The sequence below is a fragment of the Calypte anna genome, chromosome 4A (genome assembly GCF_003957555.1).
Source record: "Calypte anna isolate BGI_N300 chromosome 4A, bCalAnn1_v1.p, whole genome shotgun sequence".
NCBI classification, from domain to species: Eukaryota; Metazoa; Chordata; class Aves; order Apodiformes; family Trochilidae; genus Calypte; species Calypte anna.
This window is the reverse complement of record NC_044248.1, coordinates 1376406-1402929: the sequence shown is the minus strand read 5'-3', so window position 1 is coordinate 1402929 and position 26524 is coordinate 1376406. Positions and strand designations below refer to the sequence as shown.

The 26524-nt window shown below is 49.0% G+C and overlaps 1 protein-coding gene across 6 annotated transcripts in view; it reads left to right on the top strand.

The window, feature by feature from the left end:
* Positions 1–26524, top strand: part of SLC4A4 (solute carrier family 4 member 4) — a 146985-nt gene that overhangs the window by 112415 nt on the left and 8046 nt on the right. For all 6 annotated transcript variants that reach the window (XM_030450129.1, XM_030450128.1, XM_030450130.1 and 3 more), the window contains 12 exons: positions 253–427; positions 4528–4661; positions 7768–8039; positions 9942–10012; positions 10694–10882; positions 12901–13014; positions 13358–13519; positions 16378–16556; positions 17648–17720; positions 20879–20947; positions 22509–22682; positions 25060–25221. In XM_030450129.1, the coding sequence (XP_030305989.1) occupies positions 253–427; positions 4528–4661; positions 7768–8039; positions 9942–10012; positions 10694–10882; positions 12901–13014; positions 13358–13519; positions 16378–16556; positions 17648–17720; positions 20879–20947; positions 22509–22682; positions 25060–25221 (1774 nt within the window). The remainder of the gene's footprint in view (positions 1–252; positions 428–4527; positions 4662–7767; positions 8040–9941; positions 10013–10693; positions 10883–12900; positions 13015–13357; positions 13520–16377; positions 16557–17647; positions 17721–20878; positions 20948–22508; positions 22683–25059; positions 25222–26524) is intronic.

The window sequence follows — 26524 nt, the reverse complement described above, 5'->3', positions numbered from 1 at the left end:
TGTTGCAGCAGAAGTGTTGCAGCTTGTGTTCCTGAAGCTGGTCTCTCCCCATCTGCCTCACATGTCCCAAATGGAATCTTCCTCCACAGTGTTCCCCCTGGGCCATCACAGCTGCAATGAGACTATCTAGTGATGTGATGATCTCCCTCCTTTCAGATAATGCTTCATTTCTGGCAGTGCTTCTGATTGCTTCTCTTGGTGACTTGCAACGTGAAAGGTTTTGCAGGAGTCTTTTCTTGCTTGTCTTTCCAGGTTCTGTGGTGGCTTAATCAAAGACATAAAGAGGAAAGCACCGTTCTTCGCCAGCGACTTCTACGATGCTTTAAATATTCAAGCCCTCTCAGCCATTCTGTTCATCTACCTGGCCACAGTCACCAATGCCATCACCTTTGGAGGGTTGCTTGGTGATGCTACAGAGAACATGCAGGTGAGCACAAGCTCTTGGAAGCAACCAGCCTGGCATTTGCCTGTGGCTCTCTGCAGCCAGAGGGGGGTTAGGCAGCCACTGACACCTGAATTCTGGGGCCAACTGATAGAGGCTTCCTGTGGTTCCACTGGGAGCTGGCTTGATTTCTTTGCTCTTGGGGGGCTGTCCTTTGAAAAGCTGTGCAAGTGGTTGCCTCAAGTAATGTTTGAAAGATGGACAGGTGACCAAAGAGGTCCTTGCTCCTGTAGAGAGAAGTTCCCCAGATCTTCTCTGTGGTTTGTACCTGGGTTGCACTGCTCAGCCCAGTGGAGTTTCCCCAGTCTGATTCTGACTTTCCATGGCATCAGAGCATAGCACTGTGTCCTCTGCCTGACTCTTACCATCCCAGGGCTTCTGCCTCTCAGAAAGAGAATTCTGAGATTCAGAGGGAAGCAAGAAAACTAGGAGGTGTGACACAAGCTAAAAAAAAAAAAAGTGAGTTCTATGGAACTTTGAGTGGAAGATGAGCTCCTCAGAGCTGTATTGGCCAGGATGGGACTGGCTGAGCAGTGGTGAAGGGAAGATGAGGGGCTTCAAGAGATGGCTCAGCTTGGGAGGGACTCTAAAGGAAAAGGATTCTGTTCTGTTCCTCTGGCCTTTTGGAGAGGAAGAAGACATAGGAGGTTGGATTTAGATAGACTCAGTGCATCCATGTTGGATCTCCAACAGCAATTGAGCCCATAGTGACAATGAGTGACAATGAATTATTAATTTGTGCAGGTTTAATTAAACCAAACATGAAGAAGTGGGGCACCTGCCTGGAGCTCTGCACTTGCCTGTGATAAATTACAGGCATGATTCAGTACCTGGGGGAGTGCCAAACTCCCCTCTCCCAGCCACAAATAGAGTTGTCTCCTCTGACACCCCACTCCTCAGCTGTCCTGAAGCAAACTCAGGGTGCATGACCCCTAAATACCTCTCGTGAGGGGTCAGCTTATTCTGACAAGAACCTTAAAGCTTCTTGATAGGATTCTGTCCGAGTGTGCAGCCTTCCCCTGGTGCAGAATGGTGTTTATTTGGTAAATGTGAGAGTCTCATTTCTCCCAAGGAGGTCTGAGACTGAGCTGCACAGGGGAGACCCAGCAGGAGGAGAAGACATAGGTTGCCCTTAGTCTGTAGTTTGCTCTGCAGTAGGTAAAACACAGTCTGAGTTTTTCTGTTGCTCAGAAAAAAAAAATCCCTAGAAAGAGAAAACCAGACTGGTTTGAGCTGAGTGCTGCATTCTGCATGTTGGGAAGGGAAGCATTGCTGCTCTGCAGTTCAGAACAGCCCTCTGGTAGGGGGCAGCCAGCAGCAGCACAGACACACAGGAACCCCAGGCTCCTCAGGGGTGTGCTCAGCGAGGGGGGAGCTGGGGGTGCAGCAGGGAGGGGGGGCTGTGGTCATTGGACCATTACACGTCAGTGCACTGAAGTGGAACAAATTGCCAAAAAATCATCAGTGAGCTGCTAGGAAAACTGAGAAAGCTGAGTCCCTGCAGTCAGTTCCTGACATAGCCAGGGCTCAGTGCAAACACTGTTATTTCCTAGCTGGTGCACCTCACCAGTTACTTGTTTCTCACATCCAATGATCTGGCTTTTATTTATGCACCAATTTAAAATTGAGGGGCCAGCAGTTTTTCTGAGCAGTTCACTGGTAGATCAGAGCTTTAGAGACTCTGGGCACAACCAGCTTTCCTTTTGCCATCACCCTTCCACAAACCTTTATTCACCACCCTTGACTGAGGAGGCATTAGGGCTCTTGGCTGCTCTGGGAGCCTGAGAAGGGTTTTGACTGCAGAAGAGCAAAACACTGGGTGCTTCATGCTGTCCTGCACCTGCATCCTCAGACACAGGTCCCAAGGTGCCCCGTTCAGGTTGTTCCTCCAGGGAGCTGCCTGGGGGGCTCAGAGTCCACATTGACAGCGAGTGTTGCCCAGAAACCACTGCACATTCCTGCAGTGCCAAGGAGTCTGGGAGCCTGGATTTCTGTGGGACATCTCAGAGCACGAGCTGCACAGAACCTTTACACTCAGAAATGCCAAGGGAAGGTTACACCAGCTTCTGCAGCACCTAGAATTTTCCCTAGACACGTTGTTCTCACAGAAAACAGTGCTTTTGGAGCTCCCAGATCACTGTGCATGGTTCTGGCTTCTTGTAAACAATTGTGTGACTGCTGCTGGGTCAGGCACTGAAATCCCCCATCCTGCACTGCCTGACACAGCCAACGTTTCTTTAAAAGCTCACTTCAGAGTTTTATGTTTCTGAGAAAATACCCTATTCTTAGCTCCTGACACGTGGAAGAATGCAGGGAAAAGAGGTTCCAGCTGCTCTGCCTGCCAGGGCCCTCTCCATGGGCAATGCAGGAGGAGCACAGGGGCTGAGCTCTGTCAGTCTCTTCTTCACCCCCAGAGCCACCATCCCAACCTCACGAGTCCCCCAAAAGCAGCAAGCAAAGGTTCTTAGGCTCCTCTCCATGTCCCTGGTAAAAACCTGCACAGTCCTTGTGGGAAGGGCATCCCAGGAAGCCCATCTCCCTGGTGCAGAGCCCTGGGAAGACATCTCCAGAGCCCTGAGAAATGGCAGGGCCAGGGATGCCTCTGGCTGCTCAGCAGGAGCAGTGCCAGCATGCCAGGATTTGCAGCCTTCCTTCCCCTTAGCTCCTCTGCACAGCCATCACAGCTGCTTTCAGTGCCCAGCAGGAGCAGAGCTTGACCACCAGGATTAGGAGATCACGTTTGTGGCCAGAAAAGTAGTTTATAATTCCATTAGAGAAAGTCCTGCTAGTGATTTAGTGGATTTTGTTTACAGAAGAGCCACCTTCTGCTCTCCACAGGAACAAACTGGATTGACAATGACAGTGTGAATGTGCTTTCCTCAGTGTAAACAGAAACTTGGGTCTTCCCAAGAAAGACAACCACAAAACAATGTGAACTCCTCACATTACCACTGAGAAGTCAGAAAAGCTGCAGCCCCAGCCCTGCACTTTGTCCTGGGTGGATAGAAGGCTCTGCACGTGCTGTTAATTGCAGGTTGCTCAGCACATGCAGGGTTAATGAGCTGGAGATTCAGAGCCAGCTGTGCCAGAAGGCTGTGGGTGAATCTGCCCCTGGGTGTTGGGTAAATATTGCAGGAGAGGTGATGCTGGTGGCTGTGTGTCTTCTGCTGTACATCATGATGATGATGATGATGATAATGATGCTCTTCTGGTTCCTTCAAAACTCAGTCAAGGGAAAGCAGATTGGTTTCCCTCAGAGCAAAGGAGGCGAGGGCCAGCAGATTCTGATGGGTTTGTAGAAGGCTGCACACTCAGTCACTGACCACATCTTATTGCCATTTATATTTCATCCATACTTTGCATTTCAAAAGTAGATGTTGTCTGGCTATAGTTGGACATGAAAATCTAAGAATGCATCGAGCGTGCTCTTTTATCTTTCTCCAGTGAAAGAGAGATGCCAAAGGTAATTGTAGAGCCCATAAAATAGGGAATTTATCACTTGCTGGTGACATCTGATGAACTTGGGTCTCAGCACATGACCGCTGGATGAAGTAGCCTTGTTTGGTTTGTGTTGCACTTCCTAAAACAGCTACTTGAAAGAGAAGCAGCTTGTTTATCTAGAAAGAGTTGAGAAAGAAAAACCTCACCCTGTGTTGTCCTGGAGGGTGACAGAGCTGTCCTCTGGCCACCTCTGCCTGAAGAGCCCTGCAGACACCTGGCTTGAGTAGCCAAGAGGTGGGAGATGCTCAAGGAGCTCTCAGACCCTTTAACTGGCCTTTGGAAACACTCTCCTCTCAAAAACCCCTGAAATGCACTATGGTTTATTAAACTCTGAGCTTCAGAAATAACCAGGGGCCTTGCTGGTCCTCTTGGGGAGCTGTGACCTGGGCACATCTCAGGGGGCAGGGGCAGGAGAGGGCAGGAGGTGTCCTTGCCTTGGCCATGGAGCATACACAGTGCTGGCAGTGAGGGTTACTCAGTGCTGGCAGTAAGGAAGGTTACTCAGTGCTGGCAGTGAGGGTTACTCAGAGCTGGCAGTAAGGAAGGTTACTCAGTGGAACTCTCTTCTCTCCCGTGTGTCCCAGGGCGTCCTGGAGAGCTTTCTGGGCACAGCTGTCACCGGTGCCATCTTTTGCCTTTTTGCTGGCCAGCCACTGACAATTCTGAGCAGCACAGGCCCTGTCCTTGTCTTTGAAAGGCTCCTCTTTAACTTCAGCAAGTAAGTACCCGGGTGGAGGAAGGAGGAGGGGGAGGGATGTCTCACAGTAATGAAACAGCAACTCGGGAATGAGAGGCTGGCAGTGGGGAAGGAGGGGATTTAGTGGATAAAAGGAAACAGCTCCTTGTTCCTGCCCGGGATGGCAGTGCAGGCACAGAGGGCACTTTCCCAGACACACATGTCCCAGAGCACTGCCCACCCTGTGGGTCCATCCCTCCTTGGGCACTCTTGGGAATTCTTGGCCAAGAGGAGGCTGCAGGAGTTCCAGGCAGTGTGCTCTCCCTCCCCAGATGCTGCAGGGCTCTCCCTGCCCACTCTCTCTTCCCACCAGGAGCAAAGAGAGTCCCAGATCCTGCTGATTTCACTGACAAAATCCTGCAGGTCTCAAGGTTACCAAAAATCCATCCTCATATCAATATTCATTTGGGATAATTGCTGTTACTTATCCAAGCAGAAGGACCTCTGATAGCAACAGCTGTCACCCTCTGTCCCCAGAACTTCTTGCTGGAGCTTTGCAGCACTCAGTAGAGTGACTTTCCAGTACCTGGAGGGGTACAAGAAAGCTGTAGAGGGCTTTAGACATGGGTGTGGAGTGAGAGGACAAGGGGAAATGGTTTCAAACTTAAAGAGGGGAGATTTAGCTCAAACATTAGGGAGAAATTCTATAATTTGAGGGTGCTGAGCCCCTGTCCCAGGTTGCCCAAGGAAGTTGTGGTTGCCCCATCCCTGGCAGTGTCCAAGTCCAGGTTGGATGGGGCTTGGAGCAACCTGGGCTGGTGGGAGGTGTCCCTGCCCATGCAGGGGGTTGGCACTGGATGAGCTTTAAGGTCTCTTCTAACCCAAACCATTCTATGATTCTATTAAAAGCTGTGTTTTGTTTTTTTTTCCCCTTTTACTGATCAAAAGAGGCTCTGCCCCCTCCCCAGCACCTTGAGATCAATGCAGAGGTGCCAGCTGGCACCCAGAGCTACAGCCAGCCCATTTGGTTAGGTGTTCCCTCTTTACTCTGCCCACATGTACAAAGCTGGTAAAGCAGAATGAGAATCCCTAAGGGAACCAGTTTACTCATTACTCATTTGCAGGTAGGACTGTGGAGCCATCAGATGGTGTTTTGCAAGGAGATCCCTTGAGGTTATACACAAAATGCCCCAAATCTCTTGCAGCCCTCCCTTCCCCTCCTTGGGCAGTGTTCAGAGAGTTGTGAGATTTGTGTTCCAGTGCCCCAGCCCAGGAGCTGTTGGAGTTGAGACTTTACTACTCGCTTTCCCAAGCAGTTGCTGTGATGTGGAACAGCCACGGGTGGTTATTTTTAGCAAAGGTCTATTGAATTATTAAGCTGAGCAGTATGCAGGTTGCAGGGAGGCAGGAGACAGGGTCTGTGGCTGTTTGGCTGTTTAATTCTATCTCCTGCCTCATTAGGCTTAATCTCTGGGGGTTGTTACTCAGCCATAATTGAGCTCTTGCAGTCGTGTTCTTCCCTGAGCACCCTCCATGCTGGAGAGGTCTTTTGAGGTCCAGGGCTTCTGCTAGAGGCAGACTTTGTATTCCCATGGGATCCCTCAGACACAGGTGTATCAGGACTTGCTGGGAGTGCCATGATCCCATGTGGTTATTCTACACATTCCTCCTGGCAGTGTGAGTCTCCTCCTCTGCACAGGCAGGGAGGGATGGAGGCTCAAAAACATGGGCAGAAAATCCCAAAGCACGGGGAGGGAAACCAGAGGCTGCTGACTGGTGAGAGCTCTGCAGCAGAGCAAGCGAGGGGCATCTTTCTTTTCTTCTTTTGGCTGGAATAACTGAATAAAATCAGGAGTGGCCATGCAATAGCTGGTTGCTGCTGGTGGGCAAGTCGGAGCCCAGGTGCAGCAGGCAGAAGGAAAAAAGAAAGATGGAAAAACACTTTGTATGGTTTGGGGAGGGAGAAGGTGGTTATTTTTAACTCGAGGAGGAGATGGTGGTTATAAAAGCTATTGTCCTGACAACCTGCCAGAGCAGAATGGCAGGATATTTGGAGGCAGCCTTTCTCACAAGGAAATTGGAATCAAATACTGTGATTTTTCACTAATGCATTTGCGGTTGTTCGTATTCACAACACCCTGTTCCCTGCTGGGAGCACAATTAGGATGACTTCCCATGTACTGATTCATCTGAAGTTTGACTCTGTGTGTCTGTGTGTGTATGGAGAGATAGCTAAAGAAGCATTGGGTGCTCAGCCAGCAGAGTGGGGTGATGCTCCAGAGCAGCTGGTTCTGGAAGAGTTTCCCCTCCAGAGACCTTTGAAAATTCATCACAGCAAAAGCAGTGAGGCTGTTGTGTTGTGTGTGGGAAGCATCCTGTGCTTTTTCATTTGCTCTGTGAGCTTCAGAAGTGCTGCAGGACTTTGAGGGATATACAGAAAGTTAATAGTTGGAAACCTTTTGAAGTTCTTCACTGGTGTGCAATCAGGATGGCATCTGGGCTGCTGCCAGCTCCCTTCTCTGGGTTGGATGGATGGATGGGAGCCTATGCTCTCCAAGGGCACTGAGTCTGGGTGTTTTGGAGAGCTGTCACTGGGCTCTTTTGTTATTGTTTTTTCCTTTCTCTGTTTCCAAATCATCACTCTATTTCTTCCTTGATCCTTGCCCCTTGCCCAGACTCTCAGTATGAGAAGGCTGCAGCCCTCCCTGAGATGTTGGTCCACAGGAAGGAGGAATCCTCAGCAGAGCCTTGGTTTGCATCAGGAAGGTGCCTGACCCTCCCTGAGCCACCCTAACATCCCACCCAGGATTCACTGTTCCCCACATCCTGGCCCACGTTGGCACCTGGCATTGTCACCTTCTGCAAATACTTGGATTTCTGGAGATAGTGCAAGGGCCTGAGAGGTGGAGGTGCAGGGTGCTGAGTGTGAGCCTGGGCAGGAGATGGCTGTTGTGCAGGAGATCTGTAACCTGTGGTCACCCCTCCAGCTGGTGGGAAGCTGGTGGTGCTGGGCTGGGTGCTGCCCCTGAGGCTAAAGGTGCCCAGACCCAGAGGCTGTTCCTGCATCTCTGCTGGCTGGGAAGTCACCATCCTGCCTGGGTTTGTCTAACCCAGATGTTTTCCCTTCCTTGCCCCTGTCCTGCTGCAGAGACAACGATTTTGACTACCTGGAGTTCCGCCTCTGGATCGGGCTCTGGTCAGCATTCCAGTGCCTCCTCCTGGTCGCCACCGACGCCAGCTTCCTGGTCAAGTACTTCACCCGCTTCACTGAAGAAGGCTTCTCCTCCCTCATTAGCTTCATCTTCATTTATGATGCTTTCAAGAAGATGATCAAACTGGCAGATCACTACCCCATCAACTCTCACTTCAAGGTGGATGAAATCACACAGTACTCCTGTGCCTGCCAGCCATTAGATCCGGGTAAGGGGATGCTTCAGCAGCTCACAGAAGATTGCTCTTGCTTGCTCTTTCTGTTCTGCTGCAGTCCTGGTAACAAACAGCTAGATTGTCCCTTATCACTTGTCCTCAGATATTCCATCTTGGGCTTATTTTGAAGCTGGAGGGTGAATTTCACCCTTTGTGCCAGCTGGGATGTCTTTATAACCATCCTTCCAGGGGCTTCTCCAGTGAGCATCAGTACCAGGGGAGAAGCTGCCTCTGTCCCCTTGGCTCTTGCATCCCTGTGGCTGTTAATTCACAAGGGCATTGCTGTGAGAAGGGGATGAAGGGGCAGAGGTGGTGGCCAGGTCAGTGCCACGAAGCTCAGGTCACCCCTGCTATCTACTGCCTCATTCTCTACAGTGTAGGAGTTGGATTTACCCAGGGTGTTCCCCAAACATGGGTGGTTTCCCCTCTCCTGGCTGCCTGTAGGAGTGGGAGAACACAAAAGGAGAAGGGAAGTTTATCCAACAGCTCAGGCTATCAGAGAGTGTGGGCTGCAGGGCAGGCAGAGCCAACATATGGAGAGATCTGGCACCACAACTGGGAACAACAGGTCACAAACCACAGCTACAAACAGAGGTGCCATTAGGGGAGCTGGGATCACTCCTGGGAACCCTCAGACAAGGAGGAGTGAGTAAGAAACTTGGTTTGGACTCAAAGTAAACCTGAGGTTATCTCGCCATACCTGTCAGACAGGAAAAGCTTCTGGCTGCTGCCTCTGTGCAAAAGGAGCTGGATTTGGGAGGGGGTCCCCAGGAGCTGTGCACTTAACCTTGGTTACTGCCCATAGGATCTCTGGCTGGTGCTCTGGCTCTGCTCTCATTTGAGCAGCAGGCTCTTTGCTTTTTTGGTATGGTCAGTGCTGAATGGAGAGTCTGGAGGTGGTGACAGCAATCTGTGCAGGTCACCTCCTGGGACTTGGCTCCAAGCTCTCCTGCACTGATCTGTCCCAGCTGGTGGCACCCGGGCCATAAAGTCCAGTGATCAGGAGCTGCTGAACTGCAGGGAGAGGGTGGGAAAGAGGATGGAGCAGAGACAGGGATCCCCAGGAGTCAGGGGATCTCACTTGTCACGGGCCCAGGCAAGATTGCCTCCACAGAAAGATGTTCTGCTTCTTATTTAGCCCCCAGTGTGATTTTAGCAGAAGAAAAGACAAATGCACTTATTCCTTCCCCAGCTAAACAAATGAGAGCCATGCAGTATTTCAGAGCAGCTTAGAGGTTCTTGTCAGACATACAAGTGCATGCAAAAGCTAAGAAAAAGATGAGGACATAGCTGACAAGTCTGTTTCAGGACAGTTTGCATTTCTGAATGGAATTTCAAACAAATGATTTCTCATCCCAGGAGAGCAAAAGGAGAATCATGAATCATTGTCACAGAGGCTGCTGCTGCCCCTTTTTGCAAAGAAATCATCTCCCTCTTGATCTCAATTACTCTTCCCTTCTTTTTTTTAACTCAAACCCAAATTTGTGCTGGATTCTGAAATGTATTTTGCTTCCCTGGTTATTTTTGGGGTTGTACATTAATTTTAAATTAAACATTAGGAGTGTCCTGTTCATATTTGTTTTAATCCAGAAATTGTGAGAATATTGCAAAATCATGAAAGATTCTATTGTCGGTCTCTTACTTTATTTTTTTTTACTGTGAGCTCCAAAAAAAACCCCAGTTAGGTTGGAATTATGTTTCCCTTAGCCTTTTCTTTTTTTAAGTGATTGATGCTTTTGAGTCACTCTGAAACAGTTCCTTTTCCTCGCTTGACTTGAGCAAAGAGTTTGTAAGCAGTTTGCTGGAGTTAAATGATTTAATAGTTGAAATTTGCTTTTCTTCCTGGCTCTTTCTGCCCCACGCTCAGAGTGTTCCATTTCCTGGCCTCTCTTGCAGTGAATAGCTCCTTATTTAACGGGACAACAGTGCTGTCAGCTGATGAGCTCTTGGATTCCTCAGCTGGGATGGTGAGTGCCCTTGGGGAGCAGGGAATTTATCATCCTGGAAGTCTGGAGGCTGTGCTCAATGAGCAGGAATCAGTCACCTGAAGAAGACCTTCCCCCTGACACTCCCTGTTGCCAGGGACACTGAAAAGGTGACATTGGTCCCTCAGGGGTGCTCACTTGACCCTCCAAGGGCTTCTCATGGTTCTGCATGTGGAATGTTGCATGCAGAGCCTGGGGATGGGAATTACTTGCTAATAGCAGCCAGGTTCTTGCAGGCGTGTTGGCAGGATGGAAATGGTTCTCCTAGGGATCAGTCAGATCCTGGGATCCAGGGCTGTAAGGGCTGGAGTGTTGTGGCCAGCCCTTCCTTTGGAAGGTCCTGTTTCCACATCCTTCTTTGATTTTTCTGGAGCTAACCCTGGATTTTCCACATTTCACTCTGGTATTGAGCTTTGGGGTGATGAGGAGGAAGGAATGGAGCTTGCTGGGGTGAGGTAGGGTTTGATGAGGGGCAGGGTTTGATGCAGGGGCAACAAGTTAAGACCCAGAGTAGCAGCTTTCTGCTGAAGAATGCAGACCCCTGTCCTCCCTTCCCTGCCTTGTCACCTGGTCCCTGAGCTTGTCCCTTGTTTCCAGGCCCTGTGCTGGATGCCTTAGAGTTTCAGAGAGCTGGAGCTGAGCAGTGTTCTCTCTTGTTCTCAGCCCAACACCACCACTGAGTGGTCAGCCCTGACAGCCAAGGAGTGCTTGAGACACGGAGGGCAACTCGTGGGCAACAACTGCGGCTACATCCCTGACATCACCCTCATGTCTTTCATCCTCTTTTTTGGCACTTACACCTGCTCCATGGCCCTGAAGAAATTCAAGACCAGTCGATATTTTCCGACCACTGTAAGTGTCTCCTTTCACCCCAGCAGTCTCTTTCTTCCCACTTTGAGGGCACAGAGCAGCCTTGCTCTCGGGACAGCTGTCACCCGCCCAGGGACAATGCTGTGCAGGCAGCCAGGTTGTGCTGGTGAGAAACCTGGTACTGGTTAACCCAGGGATTGCTTAGCTGTCACTCAGTGCTCCTGGAGAGCATGGGCAAGGCAGCAGAAGAGCCAAAATGAGCCATAATCTGTCATGGGGATGTGGTGGTGATTTCAAAGGTACTGGTGACAACGCTTCCAAGCTGAGCTCTGCAGTGATGGAACTGAGCAGCCTTTAGAGGTCAGAGGGTCCTCCAGGCATGTGTAGTTTCAGCTGTGTGTCTCTCAGAAGAGTGGTTTCAACTGGCCATTTGCAGGCTCAGCTCCAGAGCTCGTGTGATGTGGGCTCTGGGGTAGGATTCCTGGCCATTCCATGGCAGAGCTCTCCTTGTTCCTGGCCAGAGTGTTTGAGGAGGACAAAAGGACCACTTTGCTCTCTCACAGAGTAAAAGTGGGTGAAAGAGCTGTCTGTATAGAACAGGAGACCAGAGACACATCTCTGATGTGACCATGTAGCATTTGAAGTACTCAGAAATCCATGCAAAAGTGTTGAACCCCACTGCAGGCCACGTCTGCCCTACCTGCTATGGCAGGAACCTACAGCAGAAATTCCCTTTCTCCTCTGAGGATCAGATGCAAACTAAGGATGACCTGGAAAACCTCAGCACCAATTTAAACAAGATTTTGCTCAGACCACCAGCCAGCTCATACACACCTCTCAGGTGCCTCTGTTTCTGTGGTCCCCCCAACCAAAGTTACCACCACAGCCGTGTGAGCTGGTGCTGTCCCTGTCTGCCAAAGCCACAATTCCCTCCGAGCCCTTACCCCTCATGTTTGGCAATCTGACAGACAGGGGTTTATCCTGCAGGGATATTTCTACTGTGTTACAATTGAACCTCTATTATTTTTAATAAAAAGAAAAAAAAAATCCATCTGGGATGGAATGCAGCACAATTTATCTGTAACCATGTGAGCCCAGGAAACCTGGCAGGAACAACAGCTCAGAAAAGCTCATGCACTTACAGACAAGCACAGTGGATCCTGCCAGGTAAATTCTGGGGTCTGACCAGTGGCATCTAAATTGTCATTCCAGTGGCTTCAGGACACTTGCACTCTTAGGGCATGTTGAGGATTTAGTGGAGAAACCCAGTTTGTTTGCCTGTCTGGTTTATTACTTGGATCAGAAAACAACGTGGACTCTGCCAGTCATAGAGAACATCTCATCTCTTGGGAAACTTTGGGTCTTCTTATCTTCCTTGTGCTGCTTCCACTGTCTGGTGTGAAATACCTTGTCTCCCCTTTCTGCACTGCAAACCCAGCCATATTAAAAGATTGGAGTCTGGGGATAGCAGAGTGGGGTTTTGTGAAAGCCACACACCTTAGGAATCCTGTGATATAGCAAGAAGCTCAAAGCTTGACAAAAAGCATCCTGGGAGCCTGCACAGAAAACATGGCTGTGTGGGCCCTAAAGAATCAGAGGTCAGAGGGAGGCAATATTTTGTATGTCAAAAAAAGGTCATTGTGGTTTTTAGGTTTAGCTGTAAATGTTCAGTTTCTGTCAATACTGGGAAGTGATTCTGGAAAGTCTCTTCAGCCCCTGCTGCAGGGGTCTGGGTACTGTACTGGGGGCTGCTGAATGTGACATCAGTGAGACTGCCTTGTCACATCCATGGGGATTTCCTTACAAGAGCAGCTTCCCTTTCCCTAAGCCTTGTTTTCATACCTCCTTTTAGGCTTTATTGTTTGGCTTCTGGACAGTGCCATCAGATCCCAAGGCCTTTGTCACCAGGCATGACAATGCACCCCTTAGTGTCTGCAAGAGGAGCAGATGAGCTTTGCTGCCAGCAGACACAAGGCTGGGGTGGCAGATGGAACCTACAGCATGGGTGATGGGAGGTTTGGCAGTGCTAACCCCTCTTCTGATCTCCTCTTCTGTTCCAGGCCCGGAAGCTCATCAGTGACTTTGCCATTATCTTGTCCATTTTTATTTTCTGTGGAATAGATGCCCTGGTAGGTGTGGACACACCAAAACTAATTGTGCCAAGTGAATTCAAGGTATGTCATTGTCAGCTTGTGTGGTGGCCTTTGGGAGAACTTCCCTTCTCCATCCCTCTGCCCTGTGTAAAAGAACTTGCTCTCAGAACTGGATCATAAGCAGCTCTCTGGAAAGAACCATTTTATTCAAACGATCCTTTCTGTTGGCATCATTTTGGTTGGCTGATTTAGCTCCTAAATCCTGCCTCCATACTTTGACCCTTTTGTAACTGTTAAGGGTCAGGTTTATCAAGAACCTCAAGTGTGTCCCCACAGCCCCCTTGCTGGCAATACAGGTGTATTTAGGCTGGCATCACTCCTGTGGTGTGACTAATGCAACCTTCCCTTTCCTTGTCCTTAAAAGCCAACCAGTCCTGAGAGGAGTTGGTTTGTCCCACCCTTTGGAGGGAACCCATGGTGGGTCTACCTGGCAGCAGCCATCCCTGCACTGCTGGTCACCATCCTCATCTTCATGGACCAGCAAATCACAGCTGTCATTGTCAACAGGAAGGAGCACAAGCTGAAGGTGGGTGTGCTTTGTGTCCTGCACCCATGCTTTTCCTGGGAGAGTGATGGGGAGGTCCCCTTGGCAGTGTGGGGTGGACGTGCCACCTCAGAAACCTCATTGCTGGTGTTTAACCACTGTGTTTGTTCTATTTTGAGAAGATGGTTGGGGTCAGAAGAAGGTGCTGATAGCTCAGTGCCTGACCCCTGGTGTGTACCTGCTGGGTTTTGGCAGTGCTGATGCTTTCCAGTGGCTCTTCACAGGCTCCAGCTCCTTAGAGAAACAAGCCCCAGACCCCAGCCCATCAAACTCAAACCTGTCCTCTAGCATCAAATTACTCTGATCCTAATGTTTCACCTACCACCTTTTCCCCTCAGAGGCACAGGCCTGTTCCCTACCTTCTGCTGCTGATTTCAAGGAGAGAAAGTAGCTCTGTGATTATGGTCAGCTTTCTTCCTGCACTTCTGTTGTAGGCTGTGAGGGGCTGCTTGGTGAAAATTAAAATAAGGGGGGCCAGAAGAGGTGCCTGCTTTGGAGCTCAGGCTTGGGGTGGGGAGAGGCTGTGACCTTGGAAGGTTCTCTTCACTCAGGGGCTCTGCTTTGACCTGAGCTGGGACCTAATTTCAGTTCCCACAGCACTGTGTTATTACATCCAACCCCAAATCTCTCTCACCTTACCACAACAGACACACTTTCTCTGTCTGACAAGCCTCTGTTCCTCTGGTTATGGTGTAAGGGGATCACTGGCAGATGTTCCCAAGACATCTGCACACCCAGGTCTCTGGCTATCCCTGAGCACATCGGGGTGGCTCTCAGCCACTCTTTTGGGGCTCTGGGGTGATCACAGGACCTCACTGGGGGGGAATGACCACAGAAGGCCTGAGTGTGACAGCCAGGTTGGCCACCAGTGCTGTAAAGTGCCAGCAACAAGCTGAAGAGATTTGGGAGATAGCAAGGGCACAGCCACAGTTGGATGTTATTTAAAGAAGAGCTTTATATCTGCTGACATGTAACAGCCTAGGATGCAGTAATGTTTTTAAAATAAACTTTGCAGACCAGTGCTATGCAGTTTTTCATGCCTGTAGGGTTTTTCCTTTCCCTGCACAGTCAGTTCTATTAAAAAATATTAAATTCCTGTAAAAGAAGACTCTCCCTTCCTGCTAAGTGAATGTGTTTCAAGTGGTCTAACCTGGGAGTGTAAGAACTCCCTGCAAGAAGGGTAATGCTGGGTCACTATTTAGGTACCTGCTCCAGCAGTTATACTGAGGGCTGTTGGGAGTGTGAATGGAGCTTTTGGTTGAAAGAGAGGAGAATGGTTCAGTTTAGATGGTCACTGCAGACATTAGGCAACCAACATGTGATTTAAAACAGTCCTGAGCCTGAGCTGGAGAAGGAGTAGCAGGGAGTGGGAAGGTGTGTTGTGTGCAGGGAGGGCTCAGGGGCTCAGGGGGCTGGTTTGAAAAAAAAACCAAAAACACCTCAGAAAATTGCTTCTGGCCATCAGAATCTGGGCAAATGTGTCCAGTCCTGTGCCCACCTCTTCCTCATGGGGAGGCTGATCACTGACAGGGGCTCTGGTTTAGGTCTCTCTTGCACCTAACTAAGCAGTCATATGATTGTCTTCATCACTGAAGAAAATATATTCAATATATTCCCCCTGAGGAAGAGGCCTTTCTTCTCTTCAGCGTACATGCACTGGATATGGTTATGCTACCACAGGGTGATTCAGTAACTAAGAATAAACACTCCAGCAACATACTGTTTAGTATATAAAAACCTCAATTCCTTTGTTCTGGTTGTGAGCACTGGGGGTTCTGAGCCCAGTCCTGCTGCTCTGCACCACAAACCACCTCCCTGCACAAAATCTCCAGTAAGCCACAGTAGAACAGAGTTTTTTAATGCTAGTGCCTTGCTAGGTATTGGCAGAGTGTCACTGAGAGCCTGTCCAGGGCTGCTGGGCAGCCAAGGTAAGCAGCACACGGTGAGAAAAACAGCCAGGACTATTCAGGACAAGCTGGGTTGCTTTCCCTCCAGGGTCACCAAGTAGGTCCAGATTATTTGTTCGTTCCAATAAAATCAAATGAAGCAGGATTAAAAAAAGGTTAATCTTCTTTAAAACAGCAAACCATAGAGATTCATCTGGTGTGTTTCTGAAGATCCTTTTCTTTGGTGGCTCTTTTGTTTCTTCACTTCTTCTCTTGGCACTTGTGACTGTTGGATTTCCTGTGTCAGTTTGATAAATGATTTAAAAAATAGAAGAGCAGAGGTCTTGAGAAAGGACTGAAGAATGAGGGCAGCTTTCCCCTTTGAATGGGGTATGAGCCTGTCAGCTCTTCTTGTTGCTTTCCCCCAGAGGGGCTGGGGCTGAGGAGGATGTTCCCAGCACCAGGCACCGTCAGCAGGACTCAGACTGGGTGTGAAGCTCTGACTGTGAGATCCCACAGCTGCTTCCTATCCTAAACCTGGGGGTTCAGGCCTTGCTCTGAGACAGCAGATGACTGGCACCTTATTTCTACAAGGCTGCTGTCACGTAGATGTCATTCCATCATTTCACTGAGGGTTATTTTACAGCAGCTGCTTAAAACTAAAATCAGGTTTTGGTCTGTGTTTAAAGGGTGGGTTTGGGTGTTAAAAGCTTTGTGCACATCTTTACAGAGCTGTGAGTTGACTCGATGCACAGAGGTACCAATCTTGGCCTCCTGCTGCTTCAGAAGGAGGTTCATGCTCTCAGGAGCAGTGTCCTGCTCTGCTGCTCCTTACGGCAACTCCTGCTGGCCTAAAGATGCTGGAGAAGGAAATGCTGCTTGTTTGCTGTGCCTCTGCCCCCTCCAGAGATGTTCAGAGTAATTAAGCTGACAGTTGTGTGTCTCCCTTCACAGAAAGGTGCTGGGTATCATCTGGATTTGTTCTGGGTGGCTATCCTGATGATTGTGTGCTCCTTCATGGGCCTGCCCTGGTACGTTGCTGCTACCGTCATCTCCATTGCTCATATCGACAGCTTGAAGATGGAAACAGAAACTTCAGCCCCTGGAGAACAGCCCAAGTTTTTAGGAGTGAGGTATGTCAAGCCAGAAAGGTCCTAATTGCCTTGCTTGCCTGCAGAGATGACTTTGTTCTATAAATGGTCTTGCTTCGAGCAGGACATGTGCAGAGGTTCAGGGGAACAGCTCTTGGGTTTGCTCTAAGTCTTCAGATCAGCTGAGCTTCCTTCCAGCTCCTTTATTGTCCTCAAAGATACATCCAGTCAGAGGCTGGTCTGGCAGAGCCCTTCTGCAGATATTCCTTCTTGGAAAGGAAGGAAATGGCATCCTGTAGCTGAGGGACAGGGAGAAAACCTCTTACCAGAGCTGAGACCATTTCTTGGGCTGCCTTGGGCACATGTTGAAGCCATCCCAAAATGCACAAAGCTCCACAGAGTGAGCTCTGGTACTCCTCAAAAGTTTTACTGAGCCAGATCAGATCCAGGGTTTAAGAGATACGTTTACTGCATGTTTCTTTGCCCGTGGAAATTAGGCATTTATTATGAAGCATAATGGTAAAAAATATGAACCTGGCTTGCCTAGAGCAATCAGCTCAAGCTAAGCAGGTTTTTTCTGTATTTGGTTGTCTTAATTAATTGGTCTGAAGTGCTTTCAATAGAAGCACTTGTGGAAATGAGGCCACTTGTGTAGGTGACTAAATAGAGATTTAAGGGCCCACCTTTCAGTACTCTGAAATATTGCTGGCAAAAGTATTTTTGGATGTTCAGCACCCCACGAAGGCCTGGACCATTTATGTATCTGCTGGACTACTGTGACCAGGCCTCAAAATATGCTCCTGATTTATTACCCATTTGCATGCTATAAATACTGCCCTGCCAGGAATGTGAATTGCTAGTTAACAGTTTCTAGTGCTTAATGTGTAAACACACTCCTCCTTACTCAGTAGCAGTGCTGTGTTGATCCAAAAACAGCAGAGCTAGAGCAGCATACAGAAAGGTGTTGGAAAAAAAAGAGGTGTATGAGGATACCTGGCTGGTGCTTGGGTTGTGTCTGCTTTGCCAATGTGACTGCCAAAACGAGTTGTCAGGCTTGCTGCTGAGTGCTCTGGGAGGGAATAAAAGTAGAGTGAAAGCTGAACCAATCTGCTTACCCAGTGATTTTGTTTCAGGGAGCAGAGGGTCACTGGAATTATCGTTTTCATCCTGACTGGTGTGTCTGTCTTTATGGCTCCCATCCTAAAGGTAAGGGCATTGCCTTCTCTGCTGCCTTTTGTTCACACAGCAACTCTCAGGCAATTTTTATGCTATTTAAAAAGCTCATTGGTGAAGTGTGGCAAAGGAGATGAGTGGGAATTACTGATGCAGTTTAAAAATTTCCTGGAAGCTTAAATACCAAGCTTCTGGAAGGAAAAAATAATAGTGTTGTCATGTGTGAGATAGGAATAGTGATGAAGTTCAGGGCTGTGTTGGTTGTTTTTTTAAGATTTTTTTTTCTTCCATACTTGGATAAAACTAAATTTTCTTTTATTCTGCACTCTTACACTTCTGACAATGTTTTGTGGAAAATACATTACTGATAATGTTTTGTGGCCTGATGGAAGGATGGTTGGCAATGCAGAAGAGGCACAGGTTAACAGGTGGATATGTAGTTTTAGAAGCACATTTGCATTTATTTTAGTGTGTGGACATCTTAACACATACACCTGATGAAACTCTTTGTCCTTTATTGCTCAGAAGAGATATCCAACTCAGCAATATGGATTGTGATTCTGGAGGAAGCAGTGAAATTAAATGTGATTTCTTTCTCTCCTGCATTTTTTTTTCCTGTGAGTTTCCAGTACAGATGTGCTGCTGTTGTACCAGTTAACCCAGATAGGTAGCTATTTTCCAAGATTTGAAGTCTGTTGGCCACAGAAAAATACATTCTTGGTGGATGATCATTGTTATAGAAGGAAACTGGAAAACCTGCTTATCCATTACTTATGGAGGACACTGCCTTCTCCAGAGCTGACGCTGTGAAGTGGCACCCAGGGCAGGCACCCTGTACTGAGGAGATGTCAGCTGCACAAGTCCATCTCCATGGGCCCACAGACCACTTAGATGAGCAGAAGATGTCCAGAGATTAATGTACATCCTGAAGCCTTGGCACCGTGCATCCTAACTCCATGAGAGAGCAGGCAGCTGTCTGGAGAAGCAGCATTTCTGGAGGAGGCAAATGGCTTTTTGGTCATGAGGAAGTGGAAAGCCATGGGTGTTGTGAGACGTGGTTAGATGTGAGCCTGAAGGGGAGGAGCAGGCAGAGAGCCCTGATGCTGCCTGTGGAGAAAGTGGCTTTACAAAGTCAGTGTGCTTCCAATTCCTGGTTTCTAAGCTTGTTTCTACAACCAGCACATTTCTGTGTTTTGGTAACAGTTCCCTCATCGTCACAAACAAACATTTCAGTGCCCTCCTGACTGTAATACTTCTGTTTGTTGGTTGACGTGACCTTTCCCTACAAGATCTCTCTTCCCCTATTCCACTGGGGTCTGTTATTTCCCCTCTTATTGCTTCATTCATCAGTGATTTGTCTGTGCTCCCCGTACGACCAGGCAGGGGAAGGCTCCTTGCGGGAGGACGCCTGAGGATAAACCGCACGCTCCGTGCCCACGTGCCAGGGGGAAGGAGCTGGCAGCAGCTCAGGACCTTTAGCAAACTCTGGTGGCAGGGTCTGCTGCTCCAGAGAACTGCTGTGCTAAGGACATTGCAGGACAGTTAAGTCTTCTGGTGCCAGAGGCAAACCGAACGCCGAAGATCCCGAATTCAATAAACCAGGCAATCCACAGAATAATCTCATCTTTGTTGTTTGTGGGCTTTCTGCTGGTTTTGAACGTCGCTGATGTTTCTGCTCAGTTATGGCAGATCTCCACAGAAACATCCTTGGCCTCGCTAGGAGAATGACAGGCACTTTCCTATAAATACATTTTTAGTTCTGTTGGCTAGCAGCAGGTTTGCTCGGAGTGCCTGAGCCAGCAACCCCATAGTTCATGAACACTTTGCCAAAAGAAAGTCTTCCAGATTGAAAGCGCTGCTTGCTGCTCTGCAGAATAACGTATTCAAGTTTCACCGGGGAATGATTTTCCAGATTCATTATTGTGGAATGGTGAAATAATATTGGGGAGAGAGAGCGACGTAAATGAACGAGAAAGTTAAACTCTGCAAGCCTCCTGCTCAGCTTTCCAGAGGAGCTGTTGTTATCCTGTGTGACCCCTCAGACTCAGCGAGGGCTTTGGCTCCCCTGGACACCCACAGCTCAGTGACCCACGGGCTGGCTCCTGGTCCCTCCCCGCGATGCCACATGGTGGTGGTGCCAGGCTGGTGAGCCCAGGCTCCCAAAAAAACATTGGGCTGTTTTAGTGTGCCGTATCAGCACAACTCACTCAGGGAAGCAAATAAACCCAACAGGAGGATGAGGCAGCAACCGAGAAGCTCCTGAGGAGAAAAAAGTCTCAGGGGAAAAAAGGGAGCAGTGTCGGCAGGGAAGCTGCGGTCTTAGCTGGCAGGTATGCCGGTGACTTTGGTGCTGATGTGCCCCACGTGAAACGCGTGGATCAAGGCCACGGTGTTTCTGACCCAGTGGGTGCTGTGTTATTCCCCTCTACACTGAGCTGTGCGGGGCAGGGAGCGGGCGCTGGGTCCCGCGGAGTGCGGGGGAGCCGTGGCCGTGCGGTGGCTGCCGTGCCGTGGCCGCCATCTGACACTGCACCGCTCCCAGCAACCGCACCGAGCCACGGAGGGCGGCACACACCGGTGTTTGGCAGCACGGCTCCTGGCAGGGAAGGAGGCGACTCAGGGTCCTGTATTTGTGAGGAGTTTTGGATTAAAGCAAGTGACAGCAGTCAGGGATTGGGTTGGCATTGCCGTTCCTTGCTGAGGGGGACTTAAAAAGAGCCGTTCTGGATGGATTCCCGCAGCTTGCTGAGCTGGACGTGCCACAGGATCATGCTGTCTTTTCTTCTTCTCTGCCTTCAAGTCTCACCAGATGAGGTGAAATTGAACAGCAATAACCCCAAATTCATCAGAATGAAAGCAGTTTGAAGTGGTGAAAAACCAGCTTGAAGCTAACTGGAACACGTTTACCCGGCCACCTCTTTAATGTTCTGACTGGCCAGCTTCATTCCCCTTGGTTCTTGGAGAGAGGCCCAAGCTGTGGGGAGAGCCCGGGGCTCCTTCTGCCCCTGCCCTGCTCCGCAGCCCTCCCAGCAGTGCTCAGACACAGCAGAAGGACTGATCCCTTTATTACTCTGCCTTCCCCCCTTCATGGGTGCTGTTTGAGGATGGGACTGGCGTGTACCCCCTGGTGTTTGGGTTGTGCCATGCCTGGAGAGGTTGCTCACCCCATTTCTCCCGCTTTTCCCCCACAGTTCATCCCCATGCCCGTCCTCTACGGCGTCTTCCTCTACATGGGCGTCGCGTCCCTCAATGGCGTGCAGGTGAGTCCCTCCGGGCTGGCTGCTCCCCCTCACCAACCCCCCCTGGCCTTTCCCTTCCCCTCCACCCTCTCCTTTCCCTTCCCCAAAACCCCAGGAGGGTGGCAGGAGCTGTTTACAAACATGGCAGGAGGCTGTTTGTCCTCAGATGGAGGCCAGAGGGGGGAGCAGCCCCCAGCCCAGGCCTTCTCAGTGATGGGGTTTGCTGTGGGGAGGTCCCGGGAGCCATTTTGTCCCCCAGTTCAGGGTGCTGCATGTCCTCCCGTGGGACATCTGTCACGGGCTGAGGGAAAGCAAGGGAAGGGGATTTATGGAAGTGGGGTTATTCCCCATTGTTAAGGAGCGGGAACACGGCTGTTGGCCAGGAAGGGGGAGCCAGGCCCCTTCTCTTTGTCTCTGAGGAAACACTGTGTAAGGAGCCTTTCTCACAGGGCAGTAATTTGGCCCAAGGAAGCTGGAAGTGGGTTTTGTTGCTTTCTGGCACCCTGTTAATCGTGGCCTTTCTTTTTAGGGCTCAGTTGAGCTCTAAGGGGAAAAGACTGCCTGTCCTGTGAGCACCATGAGAATTTCCTGGGGTATTCTTTACACTGGATTCTCACTCCAGCTTTCATTCACTGGGCTGAGCTCAGTCTGCTCCCAGCAGCAGTGGGCATCAAGCCCGCCCTCGGGCAGGGGACAAGGAGGGGATTGTGATCTTCACCCTGGGGTTGGTTCTCTTGGAGGAGGTTTCCCTTTCTTCCCAGCCCAGGTGGTCAGGGGACTGGGCAGCTTGTTTTCCCCTCATCAAGGATGTTGTTCACTCAATGAGAAATCCCAGTTTTGGTTGAACTCCAAGTCCATCCGGTGCAGCACGGGGCAAGGGAGGCTGCCGGAAAAGCTGCCCCGTCTTCCTCCCTCTCTGCTTTAGGTGCCTTTCTGTTCTCTGGTAATGGGATGTCTGCCCTCACTTCTGCTCCCAATTCATTTGGGGGAAAAAAAAAAAGCAAAAAAGCATTGTTTTTAAATGCTGAATGTCTCTCCTTGGCCAGGAGCAGGGCAGGGGAGGGTGGTAGAAGTGGCCAAGAATTTGATGCCAACCATCATTTGGACATTCATTTTGTTTTCTCTCTGTTTTGGGTAATGACATGTACCCTTCAAGAGAAACCCCCACAGCCACAGCAGATCAGGCCCATTCTTTTGAAGCCAGCAGAGCAATTTTGGCCATCATTCATTCCTTGGTTTACACACTGATCACCAGAGCACATGGTGTCCTGCTCCTTAAATTAAAGGCACCCCAGGGCCTGGCTTTCAGAGGTGCTTCTCTCCTGTGTCTCTGTTTAGTTGCCAAATATATTGGAGAGCCCAGGACCTTCACTTGAGGCAACTGACTTAAAACCCTAACCCTAACCCATCCTGCACAGGTCAGTCAGGATGAAGGAGCTGGGCTGCATTTTCTACGAGGTTATTTTTGTGGAAGGAAAGCAAGTAGATTCAAGGTCACCACTCATAGTGTGACAATGCTTTTGCATCTCCTTTTTTGTGCGTCCTGAGTCTCATTTAAGTATCTGTTTCCTTCCCTTCCCAGTTCATGGATCGTTTGAAGCTGCTGTTGATGCCTCTAAAACACCAGCCTGACTTCATCTACCTGCGCCACGTCCCGCTGCGCAGGGTCCATCTCTTCACCTTCCTGCAGGTGGTGTGCCTGGCCCTCCTTTGGATCCTCAAGTCCACCGTGGCTGCTATCATATTCCCTGTCATGGTAGGTGATGTTCTCCTTCTAATCTCTCTTGCAGCCTTCTCCTTCCACACAGTTATAAACAGGCAGATCCAACCTCTCCCTGACAAATCCCCAGCTCTGGCTCTGCCTCCACTCGTGGCACTCATGTATGGCTGCACGGGGTCAGTGGTGCTCTGGCTGCCTTTACATAAACCCTCTGAAGGAAAATGAGCCTGGAAGGTTAAGTTTTTTCTGGAAAAGTGTAGTTAGTTGTGCCCTTTCCTGGCGGCCAAGGTTAGATTTGCCATGTTATCTCCTTGTGGTGTAAGAAAGAATGAGATGTTCATTGTTTTCCTTTTTCAGGCCAGACTAATCACTGTACAGAAACCTCTCCCTTGTTTTAAAATTGCACAAATTGACAGAACTCAGAATGAGACTGACTGCTAAGAGGTGTGCCAAATGGAGGTGAAAGGATTAGCTAAATCAAGAACAACAACAAAAAAAGTCTTTTTTCCTTCAACTTGAGAAAAAAACCAGTAATGTTGATTCATGGGTTTCCCATCAGTGGATATGTAAGTTTGTAGGATGCATGTCCTCTTTCTAATAGTGCATATCAGAATCATGTTAGAGCTTATTTTGGATGCAGAGTGATAAAACAGTTATCACACAGAGGTAAATACACACTGCACAGTCAGTCTGATAGGCTTTGCTACATCAAGGAAGGGGAAGAATGAAATACTAGAGCTATAGACACAATTATGAACTTACACCAAATAAGAAATAAAGGAGTGTTAAGAGGAGTTTATGCACACCCTTTGCCTCAGGCATCACAGCCTGTGAGTGTTGGGTGCTAAGGGGGGAGCATGGAGTAGTTGCTTCCCTACCTCTGTGCTTGACCTGTAGCTCAGCTGGAACAGGGTTGAGCAGGGATCCAGTGGGACCAGAGCAGAACAGAGATTCTGCCAAGTCTCACTGCTAGCTTGGAAGATGGGTCAGACTGCTGCCAAGTCAAAGCTTTATGAAACTTCCTTAAGAAATCTGGCCCCAATGCCACCTAGTTTCAGGTTTATGGACAACTAAAATAAGAACTGCAATGCTTATTTAAGGAAGAGAAGGAACGAGGGAAAGCAGAAGAGGTAACAAGAACAAGCATTTGTTCTCTGGTGAAATGAGAAAAGATGATGCAAGTGAAAAAAATCCTCCTAAATGTTCTTGCTGGGACAGATGCTCTTTTATAGAGGTGTTAGAAGTGAGGAGTTCCCTGGGACACACCGTTCCATTGCAGCTTCACAGCTCTGTTGTGCTGCTCTTGGGAGCTCAATCCAAGATCTGGACACATTCTCTTTGACCATAACTCAGAGTGGACCCTGAGTGCTGAAGTTTGCTGTAAGGATGCAGACTCAGTGAAGGTACAGACACAGCTGAGGTGCAGCTGGAGCTAGTGACAAAACCTCAGTTATTTGCACTCATGAAGACAGAGACTACTCACTTCCAGTTTGCAAAGACCTGGAGAAGAGCCAGAGTTCTTTTTATTTGAGGGAAAAGCACTTTTCATACAGAACTAATTCATAATGGGATAATCATGGGTGTTTTCATGGCATCTTTCCACCCCCTGAGTAATTTCTCTCTTCAGTGACTGCGTCCTAAGTTACACAAGGCAAAGTTTGAGATCCTTTCCTAGGAAATGTTTGTGCTGTTGGTGGTCATTGCTGGGAACAAACTCTTCACCTTTAGGCAGTTGTTGGGAGCTGATTATATCTTTTGGCAGCCAAGCTGAGCTTTCTGCTTTTCGTTGGACCCTTTGGTGAAGCACACACATGATCTTGGTAGGCAGCTGGTGGTGGTGTTAAGCCCAGGGTTGATGTAAACACCCTTTTCAGATGTGTCCCTTCTTTTTCTCCCCGCTGCCTTTGATTGCAGTCTTGCACAGAATGAGCTTTTCCTCCAGTTTCACATGCAGCCATAATTCTAGTAAACTTTATTCTGCTAACCCTGAGGTCACAGCTTGGCTCTTGTCTAATTGCTAAGTGGTTCTTACATCTGAGGCAGTGGTGGGAGAAAAGACAATTACTCAGCCTGCCCCAGTGGACCTGCTGAGCTAGGCTGAATCCAAAAAGTAATGAATATACTCATTTTTTGTCTCTGTTGCCTCTTCCCCTCACCTGGATGTTAAAGGTGACCCTGGTCTCTACAGGAGCATGAAGTGATTGCATACTTGTTTCCCTGTGTTGCTCATGTTTATTCAGATGGGAAGCACTCCCAGTTCAGAGTTGGAGGTTGGCAGAGACATCCCAGGTGTTCATCTTGTTCTCTGTACGTTCCTGTACAGCCAGAATTAAAGTGTGTGGGATTAAAAAGCAGCATCAATGCACAGAGCATTCCCAATTAAAGGTAAAATGTGACCTCTCTGCCTTTTCAGATCCTGGCACTCGTAGCAGTCAGAAAAGCCATGGACTACCTCTTCTCCCAGCATGACTTAAGCTTTCTTGATGACGTCATTCCAGAAAAGGAAAAGAAAAAGAAAGAGGATGAGAAGAAGAAGAAAAAGAAGAAGGGCAGTATGGACAGTGACAATGATGATGTAAGGAGCTCTCTGCTCTTGACAAATTGCTCATTTCTGCCTAGCTAATCCCAGGGACTCTCCATGCCCCTCCCCAGCTCTGGGCCTTGGGATTTCCCAGTCCCTTTTGAAGCCAGCCAGCTCAATCTTTTGCTCTTGCAGCAAATTTGCCCCAAACAAAACTGCTTTTCTCCATTGCCTTCCTTTTTCCAGATGTCCCCAGCCTGTGGTAGGTGGGACTTGCATTGCCAAGAGTGAAATCACACCTCCCACAAGAGCCCTAAGTACCTGCCCAGATGTCATGCCCTTTACCAGAATGCCTTTTGTCACCCTGCCTTGTTCATCTTCCCCTCCTCCCCCTCTCACCCATGTCACTGTCTTTCACATTTTAGGGGGAGAATGGTTTTCACCATCAGCTTTATCACTTCTGAATATATTCTAGGTTTAATTAGTGATATTTTAAAAATGACTTGTAAAAGCACAGCAGAGGTGAGTTGTCCTATTGCAGGAAAAGGTGCTTTCTGTCCCTAGTACTCATGACCTAAACATTTTCAAAGCTTATATGCCCTTCTGCAGTGTTCTCTTTGGTCCTACCTCAGGTTGCAGCATGTCCTAAAATGAGTGAAACGTGGCTGCTGGGGTCATTACTGTGTGCAGTGACCTGAGTAGCCCAGTTCCATGTGCCTTAGATTGTTCTATTTTTTATTGTACATGCAATAAGAAGAAATTCAGTCTTTGTGCCTTTAAATCTTCTACCCGGGCCAAGCATGAATTCAGATCCTACACATTTATGTTGGAGTGCTGAACACACTGGTTCTCCTGCACTTTGGAGAGCAAGTGTGAGCTGCCTTTGAGGAGCTGGTTGCCTTGGTCCACATCACCTTGTGCAATGGGGAAAAGGAGCTCAGCCTTAATTTTAGGCTGCACAGAGGGGATTAAGCACAATGCCACTTGTTCTGCTCATGTAACCATCCAGGGTTCATGAAGAAATGCTTTTCCCATGACGTAGGAAGAAGGAAGATCACCTCAAGCTGGAAAAAAAAATAATCCCATTTTAACACATCAGGAGAAACAAGTAAGAGAGGCTGAGTGTCTGGGAGGAGGCAGGCAGCAGGAATAGCCAGCTGGCCCTTCCTCAGGCTCTCCTGCAGCCTGAGGGGCGCACCAGGCCAAGGGGTGCTGGGTGCTGTGAGGTTGGTGTGCCTCAGGCTGTGTTTGGAGGGTTTCTGCTGGATACTCTCTGTACTTACCTACCAGATCAGCCCTCCCTGTGGGGCAGGTAATGGGTCTGGTGTCTTCAAGGGGAAAAAAGAGCTCCAGGAGG